Consider the following 17,842-nt stretch of genomic DNA (forward strand, 5'->3'; position numbering starts at 1 on the left):
ACTCATTCATTCTTTTCATTCATTTATTCAGTCTATAAGTATCCATGGAAGCACACAGTGAAGCACACAATGCATTAAATGGTGTAGGATCTTAGAAAGAGACAGAAGCTAACAATTCAAGGAGAATGCAACCAGTGTTCAGCAATGACCATCATACAGTGGTCGAGTACAAGAGAGGTGTTAGCAGAGGTCCCGCAGAACAAAGTCCTCAGCCTGGAGGAAACTAGTGAAACATAAGCCACAGATACTCTAGATTTGAGCAGGGGCCTCACAGAATCTAAAGAAGCCTGGGGGCAGGGGGGTGAGATCAACTGAAGATGCAAATGCCTGAGTAATGAAGACTATGGCAGGCAGGATGCATCTTCCAAACTTCCAGCGTAGAAATATTCTGTCCATAACAGTCACAGTAACAGAAAATGCTACCTTGGAGAGTCCCTAAATGACAGAGAAATTTTATTTAACATTCACTTAAGCAGCAAATGTTTTCAAACATCTTAAGTTTCCTGAGGCTGCAGCAACACAAATATGCAAGCTCTGTGCCCTGCAACCACAGAAGGCAGGGGTGAGATGGGGTGAGAGATACGTGCTGGTGTCTTAAAGATTACAGTAGCAACGTGACCACTGATGTGATGGTCAGGAAGGAGGCGTCCTTTTCTAGGCACACTTGACTTGTTCTATTGCTGCCAATGGGATGATCTAGGCCAGAATGCAGTTTTGTATCAGCAAACAAAATGCTCACTCTGCTGAACTAGTGGTTGTCCCTAATTCTGGCCCTGCATTTCACAAAGATCTCCCTGATGTAATCCACCATCACTCCAGACTCCATCTATAGGTCTGCCTAGTAGAAGAGAAGACAATGTTCTGGTGGATATTTCCTACATGACTGGCTTGCTAATTTGCATGTCATTCACTGAGGGTCAATGATAGCTAGGAAGAAAAGCTATGGTCTGTCATCTCCAAGTCTGACCTAAGAGAGCTAGAGCAACAGATCATGACTATTTACAAGGACCACTTAAGTAGCCTAGTCATCTAGAGCCAATGAGATAACGGATGCTCACTGGCAATAAATAGACTCAGTCATCCTTGGAGGAGCCATAAAAGTCAATCACCCTGTACACAAGGTCCTTAAAAGCCAATAGAGTTCAACAGGGAGATATTTAGATTTAATGCTCTTAAAAGAGAAAGGTCTCCACAGAAGGCCCAGAGTGGCTCAGACTCAAGGCAGCCTGATCCCATAAAAGGAGCTTGCCTTCTGTGCTGGCATCTCTCGGGTCAGCCCAGCATGCAGGGTGCTGTGCTGGGCTCAGCAGCGCTTCCTTCTCCTGGCCACCTCCTGGAAAGCAGTTTCAGGGTCTGATGGCATCAATCACAGCCTGGCTGTGCCACACTCAAAATTCAAATGCTTGCACTTTAACGGAAGTGGGGGTGGGGCGGCACAGAAGGCTGTTAACTGAAACCTTGGCCGAGGAGCTGATAAGCATTTGCTTCTTTTTGCAAACCCAACCATGTCCCACAGCTCCATCAGCAGTAGGCAAACACAAGAGCAACTTTCCCCTAAGTTGACCTACAAAGAACCCAACGTAAATGTGTTGCAGAGCTGAGGACAAAGCATGATTTCACCCCCTGAATGTTCATCTAAATGTCAAGCACAGAAAGTTATTTCTAGCTTCAACAGGAGCTCAGGCTATGCAAAGAGCAGATGGACTCGGTACATAGCTGACCTGTCTCTGAGTTACACACAATTGTGCGGCCTCTGCTTACATCCTTCCCAAACCTCAGGTGGATTCCTCTAATTCTAGAAGCACACTTTTCCTTCTTCAGGAAGACTAATTAAATCTTGTGCAGTCAGGCAAATAATAGACACCATTTCAATTTCCTCACATGTTCAGAGTGAAGCAGATAATTTTTTAGACACCTTCCCCAGAAAAAGCAGTCTAAAGCATGTGACTTTTTAAAAATAAAATCACTTGTTACATGTGAGTGACAATTCCCCTTTTGTGGCTTCGAACATAAAAGTGACTTTGCAGAGGTCTCAACCCCAGCTGCACACCAGGCAAATAAGACAGTTTATTAAAATAAACACAGCAGGGAGCTTCAGAGCCAACCCATGATCTCATTGTTAATTTCCACTGTTTCTTGGGCTTTCCAATAGAAACAGTCAACCCTATCTTTAATTGATTTAATTTAGAAAGCAATTTAAGATTTAAAACTAAATCCTCACAACCATGATTCAGTGTCATGGATTTATTTGACTTCATACAAATTGAATTTTGTACTTGTACTATCTTTCTGGCTAAAGGCTATTTATATATTAATGTATTTCCTAATACTCAGGATCCTAAAGAACTCATCTAAAGAATCACACAGGTTTATTGCAATAACCACAGGTAGGGTGTGCACCAAGAAATAAGTTTAACACTAGAACCCATTCTCCCTTCATAAATATTATATAAATAAGTAAGTGTATTGGTGCCAATTTCTCTCCTCTTTTTTCTTCTTCCTCCCTCTCCTCCCCTTCCTTCTTTCCCTTTCTCCCTCTCTCCTCCTCCCACCACTCCTCCTTCTTCTCTCCCCTTCTCCTTCCTTAGACAGGATCGCACTATGTGGCTCTAGCTGTCCTGAACTCAGAGATCCTCCTGCCTCTGCCTCTGCCTCTGCCTCTGCCTCTGCCTCTGCCTCTGCCTCTGCCTCTGCCTCTGCCTCTGCCTCTGCCTCTGCCTCTGCCTCTGCCTCTGCCTCTGCCTCTGCCTCTGCCTCTGCCTCTGCCTCTGCCTCTGCCTCTGCCTCTGCCTCTGCCTCTGCCTCTGCCTCTGCCTCTGCCTCTGCCTCTGCCTCTGCCTCCTCTGCCTCTGCCTCTGCCTCTGCCTCTGCCTCTGCCTCTGCCTCTGCCTCTGCCTCTGCCTCTGCCTCTGCCTCTGCCTCTGCCTCTGCCTCTGCCTCTGCCTCTGCCTCTGCCTCTGCCTCTGCCTCTGCCTCTGCCTCTGCCTCTGCCTCTGCCTCTGCCTCTGCCTCTGCCTCTGCCTCTGCCTCTGCCTCTGCCTCTGCCTCTGCCTCTGCCTCTGCCTCTGCCTCTGCCTCCCAGGTGCTGGGATTAGTTCTTGGTTCTTATTAAAGACCTTTAGATAGCTTCCTTACATTTTGTCATTTTTCTTCCACATGAGTGCAGATGGAATGACAAATGAAACAGGCAAAAAAAGTAAGAGTAAACTCTAGCCAAGCAAGAACATAATAAAATGTGAGCTATCGCTCACTTCACGCTGTGACTCACCCAGCAGTGACAAGCATCCTCCTGTGCTGGCAGTGTGCTCAGAGGTGAGGATAGCAAGGCAAGACCAGCCCCCACACCTGCTCTCAGGCCCCTTTGCTGTTTTGTTCAGGATTTCCTGAAGCCTCCGATTATACAGCACTTGTAGATATGATTACTGTATTTCTTTTTTTTTGTTTTATCTTTCATTCTTACAATGTATTTATTTTTTACACATGCTACAAGTGCGTCTGAATACACACAGATGAACATTTGAGTTGCTCTCACATTCTACCCTGCCATGGTTTTTCTGTTTTTCCACCACCAGTGTGTTTTTTGTTGTTGTTTTCAGAGCACGTCAAATCTGGTCCATTTCAGGGCACTTCGGTCTGCTGTCTCTGCAGATCCACACTGGACGACTGGACGACTACCCCGCCCCCTTTGAGACTTCAGTTCAATACTAACTCTTCAGACACACAAGCCAGAGTTACTTTTCTCTCCTTCCCATCCAGAGGCATACTTGACTGCATTTCTCTTTTCTGTTTTCTTCATACACTGAATAGTATTTGAATTTAATGTGTTTAGTTACCTGTTCCATGAGGGCAAAAGCCCAAAAGGCCATTTCTCTGTCTCAGGTCAGCTTCATTCTGCCAGGCTCCTCATCAAGTATTCCTCATCAAGTTGCTCATCAGGTTCCTCATCAAGTATTTACTCAATGAGTTAAGAAACATAATTTTTTTCCAAATATGCATTTTTCCTTTATGCACAATCGTGCTTTCATAATAGTACCTAGAAGCTGAGACTGACAGAGTAGCTGAAGTTGTCAAGACAACACAGTGGGTCACTGCTGACCGGATATACCCTCTGAAGCTACCTGACAGCGTGTCTGCGTGCCCATTTACCTACCTAGTGACTGAGGTAGCAGTATAGCTACGATAAGACCAACAACATACTCAGCATGATTGTCTGTCTGTCCGTCCAGCTAACCACCTCCCTATCCACACATGCTCACACCCTTGGAAGGGCTACAGATGAGAAGCACAGAGGCTCTCTAACAGCAGGCCCTGCTCCTGGGACAAGAGCACTGCTCATGCCCAGTTCTAGTCAGTGTTGTGGAACAAGCATAATTAGTTGAACAATACAAACCATACTTGCTATGAGAACTTGCAAAGAAGTAAAGAGCTTAACTGGGAAGGCTTCCTGTAGGAATCAGGGGTGAGAACAAAGGCTGCGGGATGCGGAGATCCCTGGAATCAGTGTCGAAGCTGCCCTGGGGCCTGTGTGTCATGCGTCAAGTGGGACAAGTAGGTGTGGGCCACAGTACCCAGTAAGAGGCCCAGTGAGACCTGAGAAAAGCAGTGGGGCTCCGGAGTGGCAGGGTTCACACCCTTCCAGAGTAGGTGAGAGAAACATTAAAAATGTAAGACGAACCTGGGCCAGGCAGGCTAGTAGTGAAAGGGCACAGGGCTCCCCAGGGAGCCAGAGGCTTCGGCTACAACCTCCAATGCATGTGGTAAGTGGGGTCACCTGCAGTGAGGGGGTTAGAAGATGCCAGCTTTCTCTACAGCTGAGAGCAGGGTGAAAGTCTTGAACAAAAACAGAGAGAGAGAATGAAAGAATGAAAAAAAGAAAGAAAGAGAAAGGGAGAAGGAGGGAAGGAAGGAAGGAAGGAAGGAAGGAAGGAAGGAAGGAAGGAAGGAAGGAAGGAAGGAAGGAGCAGAAGGAAGCTCCTTCAGCCAGCCCTCCTTCTTGCAGACCCTGTCTTTTGAGAAGCTCTAATAATCCCCACTTTGGTGCTATGGTATTTAAATGAGGCCATACTTTTCAACCGGAAAGGAGCCATACAAGCAAAAGTAAGGAGCTTCCCCAACCTCGCCACCCACCACAGCCCACAGCCAACCTCCATGATGCTCATCTTTGTAACTGTTCTTCCTCAGAGCCAGAGCAGTCAAGCAGGCCACCCCTGTGCACTGCTCAGGTAGCTCTACTGCACCACAGGGGCCCCCAACCCTGCTCTTTCAGGGGGACACTACCCTATCCTGGCCAAATTTTTCCTCAGGGAGTTTTTAAAGCCAACCTCAGATGACTCCAGTTTATAAGCCTCAATGATTAAACAAACATTAAATCAAGGTAAATTTATTTTTAAAATATCAAATCGGCTGACTGGTGGTGCATGCCTTTAATCCCAGCACTGGGACGCAGAGGAAGGTGGGATTTTTAGTTCAAGGACATCCCAGTCTAAATAGTGAGTTCCAAGACAGCCAGAACAACACAGAGAAACCCTGTCTCACCAAAAAATAAAATAAAATAAAATAAAATAAAATAAAATAAAATAAAATAAAATAAAATAAAATGATTAAGTCTACTTCTCCACAGAACTTAGCATTAGCAGGAGGGATGTCTAGGCCAGAGAGTCCATTCATCTCCAATTTTCACTGTTCAGCTCTGCCACCCCATTGGATCTTACACAGCAGCATACTAGGATGAGGAGGGCCTTGGACACTGCCTAACAGTGACTGCTTCACACATTGACAAGCTCCCTGTTGTGGGAATTTAAGTGTAAATTCAGTCAACTTTTTGGTGGTTTTGCTTTCTTGTCCTCTCTTTCTCTCTATCACACCCTCTCTGGATAGGGCCTCATATATTCCTGGTATGTGTGTGGCTGGTGATCAAAACCTGGGCTTTGCACATACTAGGTGAGCAGCCTAGCAACTTAGCCACATCCCCAGATCTAAAAACTTTGTAATGCTCTAATCCAATACAAAACTCAAAAGGCACCAAAAGCAAAACTGCAAACACTCTCCCGCCCTTGCTCCCCAGTCAAGTACCTCAGTGTACTATGCAAATGTGAGTTCTGTCCTATTCTGCAAAGGGCAGAAGAGAACACATATTCCCAATTCTCACTTTTCCCACATAATGATGAAATCTGATAGCTGTGTCTCTTTAAAAATGCTTACATATAGAATGAGAAATCCCCCCCCCCCAATTAGGCTGTTTCCAGCTTTTAGTTTATAACCAATGCCACTGTGAATGTCTGTGTGGTTTTTGTATACAACTGTACACAGGAACATAAATTTGCTGCTTAAGTTGTTTTCTCCAGCTGAAAGTGGAGAAGAAAAAGCCATGCCTCAGTGGTTCCTGCCTGTGATACCAGTGCTGGGAGGTGGAGGCAAGAGTCTTGGAAGTTCACCTTAGTTCCAGGCCTGTCTTAGCTTCTCTGAGAGCAGGACCTGTGCCTGGCCAGGAATCCCATCTCTCAAAACTGGTATCTCATCTGCTGCCTCAAATATACCCTTGTCTCCCTGGCCGTGAGAGTGGAGATGTTCCTTCACAGTCCTCCCAACATAGACCAGCACTATGGAAGGACTGTGCTCAGCCTAGACTTGGTTGGCTCTGTTGTGCATTTGCTGTGTTACTGAGGTAAACTACTAACTTCAACTCACTCCTCAGATGAAAGCTGTCACCTGCTTAGAAACACGAATAATTGGATAATACGTATAAAGGCCTAGCAGGGTGCCTGATATATAGTAATTGCTGAACAAATATTAGTCATTGTGCACACAGGCACACACCATTATGTCATGAAATCCAAGTGTGTAATCCAATTCTCTGCACAACACAATAGCTTATAGCTGTGAAGTTCAGAGCCGTAAGTAGAATGCAGGGCAGAGACCATGGCTGCTCCACACTAACAAAAGATCAACTGATATCTTCGGTGAGATGCCATCCAAAGATTACTCCTTGTTCACAAGCATTAGCTCCAGTTTTCCTGTCAGCCCTTACCTTATAAAAGAGGAACAAAGGCAAGGCTTTGTTTAAGTTCAATACCACAGACTCCAGCAAATGTTTGTCTTTCCCTTTTAAAGCTCCCTCTGCCCACACCATGCCCCAGCAAACACAGAAAAACGCCATTTGCCCTGCTCGGCTGTGTGTAACTCAATCCTTCTGAGACCTCTCCCAGGAGCCTCTCCCAGTGCTCTCTTTACTTTTGAGACCATGGGATGCCCTATAATATTCTCTATCAGATAACCTGCTTAAAATCGGCCTAAGTTAAGCAAAATACTAACTTAGTCTAAGTGAATGGTAACTTCTGCACAAACGGCTTTATCTTTTAACTGCCGTAGAAGCTCCCTAAGAAAAGGCATCAACTTCCTGTTGATGCTGTGGGGTAGGGAACCAGCAAAGTTATGAACCTTGCTCACCCGGAACTATGGCATCCTTTAGGCAGTCCATTCGCTCTCTCTGTGCATTCTAAAAACCAATGTTTGCACATCTTGTCCCCTCCTCTGGTGTCCAGGAGTTCAAGGAAGAGTTCAAGGGAGAGTCCATTTAGAAGCATGCCCTAGGAAGGTACACCATGACTACCAAATTTAGATTTTTGTAAATTACTTTTCAGATTTATGCATTTTATTCTATGAACAGAAGTGTTTTGCATGTGTGTGTGTGGTGTGTGTATGTGGTGTGTGTGTGTATGTATGTATGTATACCATTTGCATGGCCCAGGCTCTATGAGTTTAGAAGCATCAGACCCTTCAAAGCTGGAGTCACAGATGGTTGTGAGCCACCATGTGAGTGCTGGAAATAGAACTTGGGTCCTCTACAAGACTAGTGCTCTTAACCACTAAGTCATCTCCAGACCCAGAAGTTTAGCTTTCTAAGAGCACTGTACTTGACACAGAGCACCAATAAAGCAGGGTGTGATTGCACAAGCCTGTAATTCCAGCACTGGGCAATGGTGGCAGGATTATCAAGAGATCACAGCCAGCCTCTGCTATATGAAAGCTTGACTCAACAACAGCACCTGCTAGACATCTCAGATGAAAAAAGAAATACTGGAAAAGAGACAGCTAGATGAGGCTGGAAAAATGATTCAGCAAGTAAGTACATTCAGTGCTCTTCCAGAGGATCCAAACTTGGTTCCTAGCACCCATGTTTGGAAGTTTACAACTGCCTATAACTCCAGTTCAAGGGGAATCTGACAGCCTCTTTTGGCCTCTATGGGAAATGCATACAAACACACACACCCAAATAAAAATTAAAATGAAAAAGTGAAAGAGGAGGAGGAAGAAAAGAAATAGCAAACCTGAGACATGATAGGTACTGAGTTTAAGGATAGCTTTTAATTAGCATAATCTCACTCACCTAAAGTAACTATAAAGTTGTACAAGATTAAAAAATTCTGTTCTCCCCAATTCACTGCTTTCTTGTAGTGAAATGTCACTGCCATCACAGACCTGCTCTGTTAACAAGCTGTCTCTTAAACTCAGAGGGACTGTACTGTCCATTCCTGGCTCACATGCAGGGACTGGGCGGGGCTTGCTCACCACTAGCTGCACCTTGAGAGAGGAGCACCTGAAGGAAGAAACCAACACACAGGAGGAGAGACAAGGGAAGTTGCTCTACAGGACACAGGTCCTCAGATCTCTACACACTGACTCTGCCTACTTACCCTATAGTACAGGTGCTGCTAGGCACTGCTTCCCATTGGCTTTCGTCTTCCTCAGAGACAGATTTACAGATGGATGAAGACCTCTTATCTTCAGTTGTCATCAGCCAGCCATCTCAACAACCACTCCTCAAAAAACAGCCTCAGCTTTAGATGACATCTTTTAAATATTAGAGCAAACTCAGATACTTAACATTAATTAGAAGTAGACTAGTAAGGAAGCAGGGCTCAGGGGAAATGTCAGCACGCCATGGCCACAATCACCTGATGGGTTTCTACAGGTACAAGCTTACAGACAACTTTTTATTCTAAATCCTCTCTCTCTCTCCATTCCTCCTCCTCCTCTCTCTCCTGTGGGGTGTGTGTGAAGGTCAGAACAACTTGCAGTGTGTTTGCTTATTTGATTGCTTAAGTTGCACATACCTTCATCTTCTCTGAAAATAATCTCCATCTTAGTTTTGTTTGTGTGTTACATGCTGGGCCTCTTGCATGGTTTTGAACAAAAGGAAAAGAACAAAAAGTCTCTACTATTCATGACAGGAAAAAAGTATAAAAGAAAAACACAAGCCCATAAATGTGAAAATAAATTTCAGGATACCAGAGAAAGAGCTAGAGAGGTGAGTAGATAGAGAATAAATGTGTAAAGGTAGAAAGAACCCAGTTAAATACCTCAGAACTGCAGTCTTGGGAAATGCTGCTCTTTAGTGTGTACAGAGTAGAAAGACCCGCTAATGTTAGGCTATTCAGAGCACGCATGTGTGAGTGGGCACGTACACACACATTCAGCAGAGATTGTTGATGTCAAGTTAGTCTACACACATACAAGCACTCAGCTGAAGAGAGCAAAATATCTGAAGTAGTAGCTACGTCCATTCTGGTCAATGGTTTGGGGTTTTGTTATTGTTGGTGGTGGTAGTTCTTTTTGGTTTTTCAAGACAGGGTTTCTCTGTGTAGTCCTGGCTATCCTGAAACTCACTATGTGGACCAGGCTGGACTCAAACCACAGAGATCCACCTGGCCTCTGCCTCCTGAGTGATGGGATTAACAATGGTTTTTATGATACAAACAAGTAATGCTCCAGGGCATAAGGATAAGGAAAGCTCTGGGCTCTGAAGTGTTAAAACAGCACACCAGCTTTTCTGGGGGCCAGCTGCTGTGGGGCTGAGGATGTTAAACATGGGGCCTGTGGCCAAGCAGGAAGAGTCATTTAATCCGCTTTGCTGAGGAGGCGAAGCTGATGCCCATCTTCCCTCCTGGGCCCGTGTAAGTTGCACTCTGCAATTATTGGAAAAGGAAAATTATAGCACTTTTTTTTGGTCTCATTGTAATGGATGATTTGCTTCCATGAGGATGGGTAGGACAGGAGCCTGAGGGTAGCATCCGCCCTTCCATCTACCTAATCTTGCAGGACTGGGATGCAAATTGGAAGTTGAGATGCAGAGAAATGTCCTCCATGACATCTCTTAGCCCTGTACATCCAGTTGCATCCTAAACATCTGTTGATACAGACATGTTTCTGAAACTCTCTTCCTGAGACTGGAAGAACATTCACTGGTAATCTAATAATAAAGGGATGAATGGGACACATCAAGTCCTTAATTGCAGCTAGTGGAAGGTATTCAGGCAAACAGGACAGACAGCATCAAACAGGAAGCCTTGTTCTACCCTGACAGGCAGAGACGCTAAATCCAAAGGCAGCAAAGAATACCCTACTATGCCAGCTTAATATTACTGAATTATTTTAGGTTGCTTTTGTTTGTTTGTTTCAAGATGGGGTTTCACCATTTAGCCCTGGCTCTCCTGGAACTAGCTCTGTCCTCAAACTCATAAATATATCGGTCTGCCTCTACCTCCCCAGTACTGGGATTAAAGGCATGTACCACCACAGCCTGGCAGGTTTTTCTTTAAGACTTGTCAAAAGAAAGGCCAACAAGATGTCTTAGTGGGCAAAAGTACTTGCCACACAAGCTTGGCAATCTGAGACCTGTTCCCACAACCTAGATAGGGAGTTAGGGATGCTGGAGTGTCTGTAATCCCACAGTCCTCCTGAGAGATGGGACGCAGAGACAGGAAGTTTATGTCCTCCTGCCTGGACTGTGGAGGGTGACAGAGACAAGAGACCCTGACTCAGAGCAAGGTACAAAGAGAGATACAACTCTGGGAAAGTGTCCTCTGAGCTCTATATGCATGTCCTCACTCCTGTGCACCCAGGCTCACACAGAGAAACACATTAATAATAATAATAGACAGTAAACAAAAATTTTTCTAAAGAAAGATGTAATAGACTCGTCTTTAGTGGTGGTGAAGGAGAAATATTTTTTAATTCTTTATTAATTACACTTTATTTATTTTGTATCCCCCCTGTGGTTCCCTCCCTCCTTCTGTCCCAATCCCTCCCTTCCTCCCCCCTCTGCATGCATGCCCCTCCCCAAGTCCACTCTTAGGGGAGGTCTTCTTTTCCTTCCTTCTGATCCTATTCTATTAGGTCTCATCAGGAGTGACTGCATTGTCTTCTTCTGTGGCCTGGTAAGGCTGCTCCCCACTCAGGAGGAGATGATCAAAGAGCAGGCCAATCAGTTCATGTCAGAGACAGTCCCTGTTCCTATTACTATGGAACTCCACTTGGACACTGAACTGCCATGGGCTATTATCTGTGTAGGGGTCTTAGGTAATCTCCATGCATGGTCCTTGGTTGGAGTATGTCTCAGGAAAGACCTCTGTGCTCAGATTTTTTGGTTCTGTTGCTCTCCTTGTGGAGCTCCTGTCCTCTCCAGATCTTACTGTCTCCCACTTCCTTCATAAGATTCCCTGCACTCTGCCCAAAGGTTGGCAATAAGTCTCAGTATCTGCTTTGATAGTGTACAGGGCAGAGCCTTTCAGAGGTCTCTTTTCTCCTTCTTCTGATGTTCATCCTCTTTGCCTTTCTGGATAGGGATTGCACTCATATAGACATATAATATAGGATAAACCTACTAAAATCTGTACACCTAAAGAAACTAATCAAGAGGGAGGACTTTTGCTATGCTCAATCCCTATTGAGAAATATTTTTTACTGAATTAAAATATTGGCTGAAGAGGGATTTTTTTTAAAGACTGGGGAGGGGGTGACCTCCCTCATCCTAGCATTTGCTAGAGTAGGAAGGCGCAAACACAAAACAAAGGGTGTAGTGTGCTGGTCTCCTAATATGGTAACAAGGCAAAGAGTGCAAGGAATTCTGCAGCACTCTAATGCTCACGCTGGTCTCCTGTATGGTCTCCATGACAGACATCCTAGCACTCAGGGACTAGGTTAACCTTGGAATCACTATGGAAGAGAGAGCAACACTGAAGAGGCATGGGGCATTTGAACTCTCCCTGGAAACCTGAGAAAGAGCTGCAGTTAGGGCTGCACCGTGTGGGTGATGTCACCGTCGCAGAGATGCTCTGAACCAGTACTCCAAGCTCACTACTCTTGAATGACTCAACAGTCTTGTGTGAAAAATCACCATCTTGGAAATTTGTGCTTGGCAAACCTGCTTTCTAGTACCAGTGTTTGACTTTAAAGAGAAACTTAAAATCGGAATGCCCTGCAGATGAGAGTCATGTGAGAAAGTAAGGCTCAGAAGCTGTCCCATCATAACCCTCTGGGTGGGACCTCAGGCATCTGTGGAGTGTTTACCCTGACTCCCCACCATTCCACAGCTCAGCAAATAAAACTGAGGAAGGGGACATGAGATGCTGGAAGCTGGCAATGCCTGTAATACCAGCATTTGGAAGGCTGAGACAGGAGGATTGCTGTGAGTTCTGAGCCAGTCTGGGCCACACAGCTTGGCTTAAAAACCACCCCTGTCCCCAGAAAAAATAAACACAAATGCTGGAAACTCTGGTGCCAGGTCTAGGCCACAGCTGTACCTCACTGCAGGTGCCTTCTGCTGCACCTGCACCTGCACCCATGCCCACCTGTGGGGGCAGTGGGGACACTCAGAACTCCACCATCTACACACCAAGAACCTGAGACAATGCACAGTGCATGGTCCTCCAGACTGCACAGACCCCGAGGGGAACAGGTCCTGTCCAAGACTATTTAGCCTGCTTGAGTCACCTAACAGAAAGCCACTGTGGCACAACCGGAAAAACCGGCTCTGAGAGGTGGAACCTTGCAGCCACTAGGCCTGAAGCAGGCAGCCAGCTTGGGACCATGGCCAGAGCCTGGGACCACCACAGAACTTGAGAACATTCCTGGCCAAATGTTGTTCATTACTAAAGGAAGCTAAATAACTCAGTGTTGGTGTCCTCTCCTTTCTCCTGCTTGCTCCAGAGGAAAGATAGATGCAGGGCTAAGAGGCAGGGCTGTGTAAGGTCCTCAGAAGCAGAGCACTTGCCTAGCACATGGGAAGTCCTGGGGTCAATTTTAAGGACCACACAGGAGTGTGCGCACACACAAACAATAAACACAACATTAGAAGAGGGGCTAAGGAGAAGGCCCAGTGGGTAAAGTACTTGGCACATACACATGAGAAACATTTTAAATCTCATTGTGTTGCTACCTCCCAACAGTGGTAGCTAACAAAGACCTGAACCTCGGGTGGATGCCATAGTGCGTAAAAATTCAAATGTATACCCAGGGCTGGGCAGAGAAAGTTCCAGAACAGAATAGCACTAGGATAATGTCACTCATCATGAAAGCCACTTACAACCTTGCAAACTTAGGCCCAGTGCCTCTAGAATTCTTAATTATCAAAATAATTAAAAAACCTGCATCTAATAATAATAATAATAATAACAATAATAATAATGATAACAACAACAATAGTGATGATGATGATAATGATGAAGCCTGGTATTATAGTTTAGGCCTATAATACCACACCCCAGAAGGTAGCACAGGGAGACCCTATCTCCAAAAAAAATGTTACAAACAAACTAAAAACTCTTTATTTTTAAACATGGGTGAAAATGTTAAAATTTAGAATAATTCATAAATGCACAATATTAACACATGTGCTTTGTGGACCATAGGTCTGTGTTTTCTGGCCACCAAAAAAAAAATCCCAAACATCCTGTGATATAGACTGAGCTGCTGAGACCCCCTCCTGAAGCCTGCAGATATCTGTTGGGTATAAACGTAACAGCAACCCCCGAAAAGAAAACATTTTCTGTATGATATCACCAATTCTCCCTGTTTAGCTGACAGTCTTTCCCACAACTGCTATCCTAGTGTTTCTTTTGCAGTCTACTTACTATAAAATCAGTAATAACCATTTGTAACATTAAAAAGCTTACTTATCACTTAAAACAAAAGACATTCACTAAAAATAGGTATTAAGGAAATAAAACAAACACTACTGCAGGAAGTATCATAAAATATTGTCCAAGACCATTTGCCAATGTCTACAGAAAACCAGTATGTGTGCCTAGAAGTATACCTGTGCACATATGTGCAAACTCACATACAGACAGGCACACATGTGCACACTCATGCACACAGACATACATGTATCCATCCATGCATACATAAAGTGAGCACTTGTATATGGCAAGTGAGTGGTGTAGAATGAACTGGCTGCAAGATCAGCTAGTGTAGCCCCAAATCAACTATTCCATCAGCTTCCATGGAGCCTGTCTCTTGGGATGTCCACTTCTCTTTCAAAGGTCCCTACTGAAACAGCCCTTAACTCACTTGTCTCTACCATCCATTACAGCAGACTGTAATACTGAAAATACGGAGAGGACTGTGGTGCATGTTTAGAGCTAGCTTTAACACTCTAGGACGTCTTCTGTGGCAAAATCCCATTTTTCTTCTCAGTAACCATGAAGTGGATATGGCCTCCCCCTGGTCACACTGCTGATTGGTTACTGGATCCCTTGCTGGATCGATATCCCCCAAAGCCTAGTAAGATGCCTGTAGAGACATTTGTTTTGACTGCCAGAGATTCCAGCACATCCCAGTACTGTGCCCTAACACAAACCCCTTTTGTGCAATAGTCTAGCCTCAAAGAGAAACATAAAGAGCAGGGGCCAGCACAGGCTAAAGAAAGATAGGTGGCAGGAGCCGTGGAATGGCGCAGACAACCTCAGTAAGCTGTGACAGTCTCAGGAGTAGGGAGAGAGTTGGAGAGGTCTCAGGCAGCCAAGAGCACATGGTGTGTGCAGGCATGCCAGAGACACATTTTGCCTGAAGTTCTGTGTGAAGCATCTTGTAGTAGGGCCTGTTCCCTTCTCTGGAACATTCTCCAGGCTGCACGTCTGACTTGTCACTGAATGCCCATTTGGGTCAGCTTTCTTGGGCCTAAAGCCAGTTTCACCTACATTGTTTTATACATGAGCGGAATGAGACACTGAGCAATTCATTTTCTTCTGGAAAGCCTGCTTGCAAACTCCCAGCCAGTTTCCTCTCTCACCCAGCCTTCCCGCTGAGGACAATGAAGCATTGACAGCCTTGTTTACATTGACCTCCTCCTGAGATGAAAGACAAAGTCTTCTAACACTCTCCAGCCGGTACACAGGTACACAACTGAAGCAGAAAACAAGCTTAGGTTTTATCTGAAACATCCTTTAAGTGCAAAATGAGGCTGAAGAATAAGACACTGAGACCCAGAATGAGCTTTGGGGCCTTCAAAACAGACCTGTGGCTAGAGAGCAAACAGGGCTATCTGTGGAAACACTTCCTTATCCAAACCAAGGTAGGGCAGGCATCTGTCCTTGATGCCTGTTTGTCAGAGACATTACTTACCCCTGCATGTCTCAGCTACACTTACACCCAAAGAAACAGAAGAGGGTCAGTCAACAAAGAAGTGTTTCAAAGTCATCATGGTGAAGGTGATTGGAAGCCCTACTTCTGGAGCTCTGCTCCTTCACCTACTGAAGCTGTATGTCGCTACTGTGAAGATACAAGCTTCCTGATGGTGGCATAGAGAAGCCGGGGGCTTACGAGACTCCAAGTGTTAGATGCAAGTTCTAGACTGGAACATGTGGCCTGAAGAACTGAGGAGGGGCAACATGGCAGCTCATCACATTTTTTCAGAGCAGAAGCTCACACCCCACAACAAAAGGACAAAGGCATGAATCCTCTAAAAGGGAATATAGCAGGGCCCCAGTGCTTGGGAGGAAGAGGCAGTTGAATCTTTGTGAATTCAAGGCTGGCCTGGTCTACAAAGAGAGTTCCAGGAGAACCAAGGCTGTTACACAGAGAAACTCAGTCTTTAAAAACCAAAATAGACAGACAGATACATACATACATACAGATACATAGATAGATACACAGATGATAGATAAACAAATAACTAAATAAATAAATAAAATAAGAAAGGGACCATGCTCGTTTTCTTCTTTTTGACTCAAGTTTCTAGGAAAACACTACACAGGGTTTTGAACAAGAGTCTTCATTCATTAAGAGCCATGGTAGGTTTCACTAACCTTTGCCTCTTCATTCACATCCCAGGTGAAGGAAACAGCATTGTACGCGATCTCTTCAATGTTTCCAATGGTGTTGAAGCTCTCCTTGTAGTCAGCTATGACAGTGAAAGAGAAAAAGGGCTTAGCAGGGTGGTAGCCAGGAGGAGAGGCACAGGCCTCTAATCCCTGCACTCGGGAGGTAAAGACAAGAGGATCTAGAGTTCTGGGTCATCCTTGTAACAGAGACCAGCCTTGGCCAGTACATGAGACCCTGGCTCAAAACACTTACACGCCACACACATACATATGCACCCATGCACGTACACATGCTTGTACACTAAAGTAAGAGTCCCTCGATGACACATTATTTGTCAATGGTAAAGTTTTGGATTTGCCTATTTTGCAGTGTGACAAGCTACATATTTCTGCTTACAGAATTCTACGGCTGAAAAAAAATTTACTCACGTCTTTTTATTAAGAGTAAATCTATGTGAACCATGTCTTTATCTGATTTGATTATTAGGTCTTTTTTTTCTGTTCACCTTCCTACTTCCCACTTTTTTGACAGCCATCCCCCGCTCCCCCAATACACACACAGGGACAATTTTTAGAAGCAAAATATTCTGCCAGTCAGGTGATGTCACTAAAGGAACTGCAGTAGAGTGAAGGCTTTCCATGAGCAGTGATGGTGATAGAGATCAAACACACACTAAGCACACACTACACTGAGGCACCCCCATGCCAAAGAAGGACATTTCTAAAACTTATCTTAGTACTCCAGAGTGTTGCATTAATCTCACTTGGCTGTCATCACCTGACCACTTTGGGCTCTGTCCTATGGTCACTCCTTACACAATATGTTATCTATTCCCTTATAGTATGTGTCTATTCCCTCATACAGTATGTAGTGACTCCCTTATAGAGTAGGTATTTATTCCCTTATGGTATGTAGCTATTCCCTGTCATCCCATTAGACTCCCCATGGAGTCAATAGAGATCAGCATGGGTGCTGTGTACTGTTATGGGCATGTTGGGCTACACAGAAAAGCCCAATTTGCTTATCTCCAATGATGAAACTGGTACCTCAGCACTGCAGGAAGATTCCTTATTGCTGGGAGCGGAATGGTGCAGGAAAACCCACCTCATGCTCTCCAGACTCCCTGGGATAGGCTGGCTTGTGGAGAGCCGAGACTCAGATGCTACTGGGTGGCGCTGACATCTCGCCCTCAAAACTTAAACCTCCAGGGTGCATGCGTAGATGCGTATACACGCTAAAGATTGCGTAAGCACGCTAAGAATTGCGTAGGCATGCCGGTAAGAGTGAGCAGCCAATCAGGGTATTGACACGTCACTCAGGTGGACCCGGGCTTATATAAACAGCGCTACTCCGGGGACCGCCCTCTCCTTCGATCTCTTCCTTCCCCGTTTCCCCGCCCGGGGCCGTGGCCCTCGGGAAGCCGCCCGCGCCCACGAGGTGGCAGGGCGGCCTCTCTCCCCTCTTCATCGCGTGACTAATAAAGTTTACTGCGGAAGGATTCCTGTGGTCGCGTGCGTTTCTGCCGGCGAAACATTCACGCGGCGGCTCCCAACATCTGGTGCTGAAACCCCGGAACATTGCTGGGTAAGGAGGGCCCCCTTTAGCGGGGAGGAATTCAGAACCGCAACATTAAGGTTTGTCCTGAAAGACATGTTCGATCTCGACTTATCCCGTTTCTCATTTCGGCTAGCGGAAGCCCTTATGACCTTCTCTGCTGTGATAGCCGCCATAGCTTTCCTTT

The 17,842-nt window shown here is 45.3% G+C and overlaps 1 protein-coding gene across 1 annotated transcript in view; it reads right to left on the bottom strand.

The window, feature by feature from the left end:
* LOC132657110 (grainyhead-like protein 2 homolog) overlaps positions 1-17,210 on the bottom strand; it is a 51,792-nt gene extending 34,582 nt beyond the window's left edge. Inside the window, exons 1-2 of the mRNA XM_060393329.1 lie at positions 17,148-17,210; positions 16,086-16,250 (exon numbers count right to left, since the gene is read on the bottom strand). Of these exons, the coding sequence (XP_060249312.1) occupies positions 16,086-16,250; positions 17,148-17,210 (228 nt within the window). The remainder of the gene's footprint in view (positions 1-16,085; positions 16,251-17,147) is intronic.
* Positions 17,211-17,842: the final 632 nt, after the last annotated feature.

Source organism: Meriones unguiculatus, chromosome 10, assembly GCF_030254825.1.
Source record: "Meriones unguiculatus strain TT.TT164.6M chromosome 10, Bangor_MerUng_6.1, whole genome shotgun sequence".
In the NCBI taxonomy this organism is placed as follows: Eukaryota; Metazoa; Chordata; class Mammalia; order Rodentia; family Muridae; genus Meriones; species Meriones unguiculatus.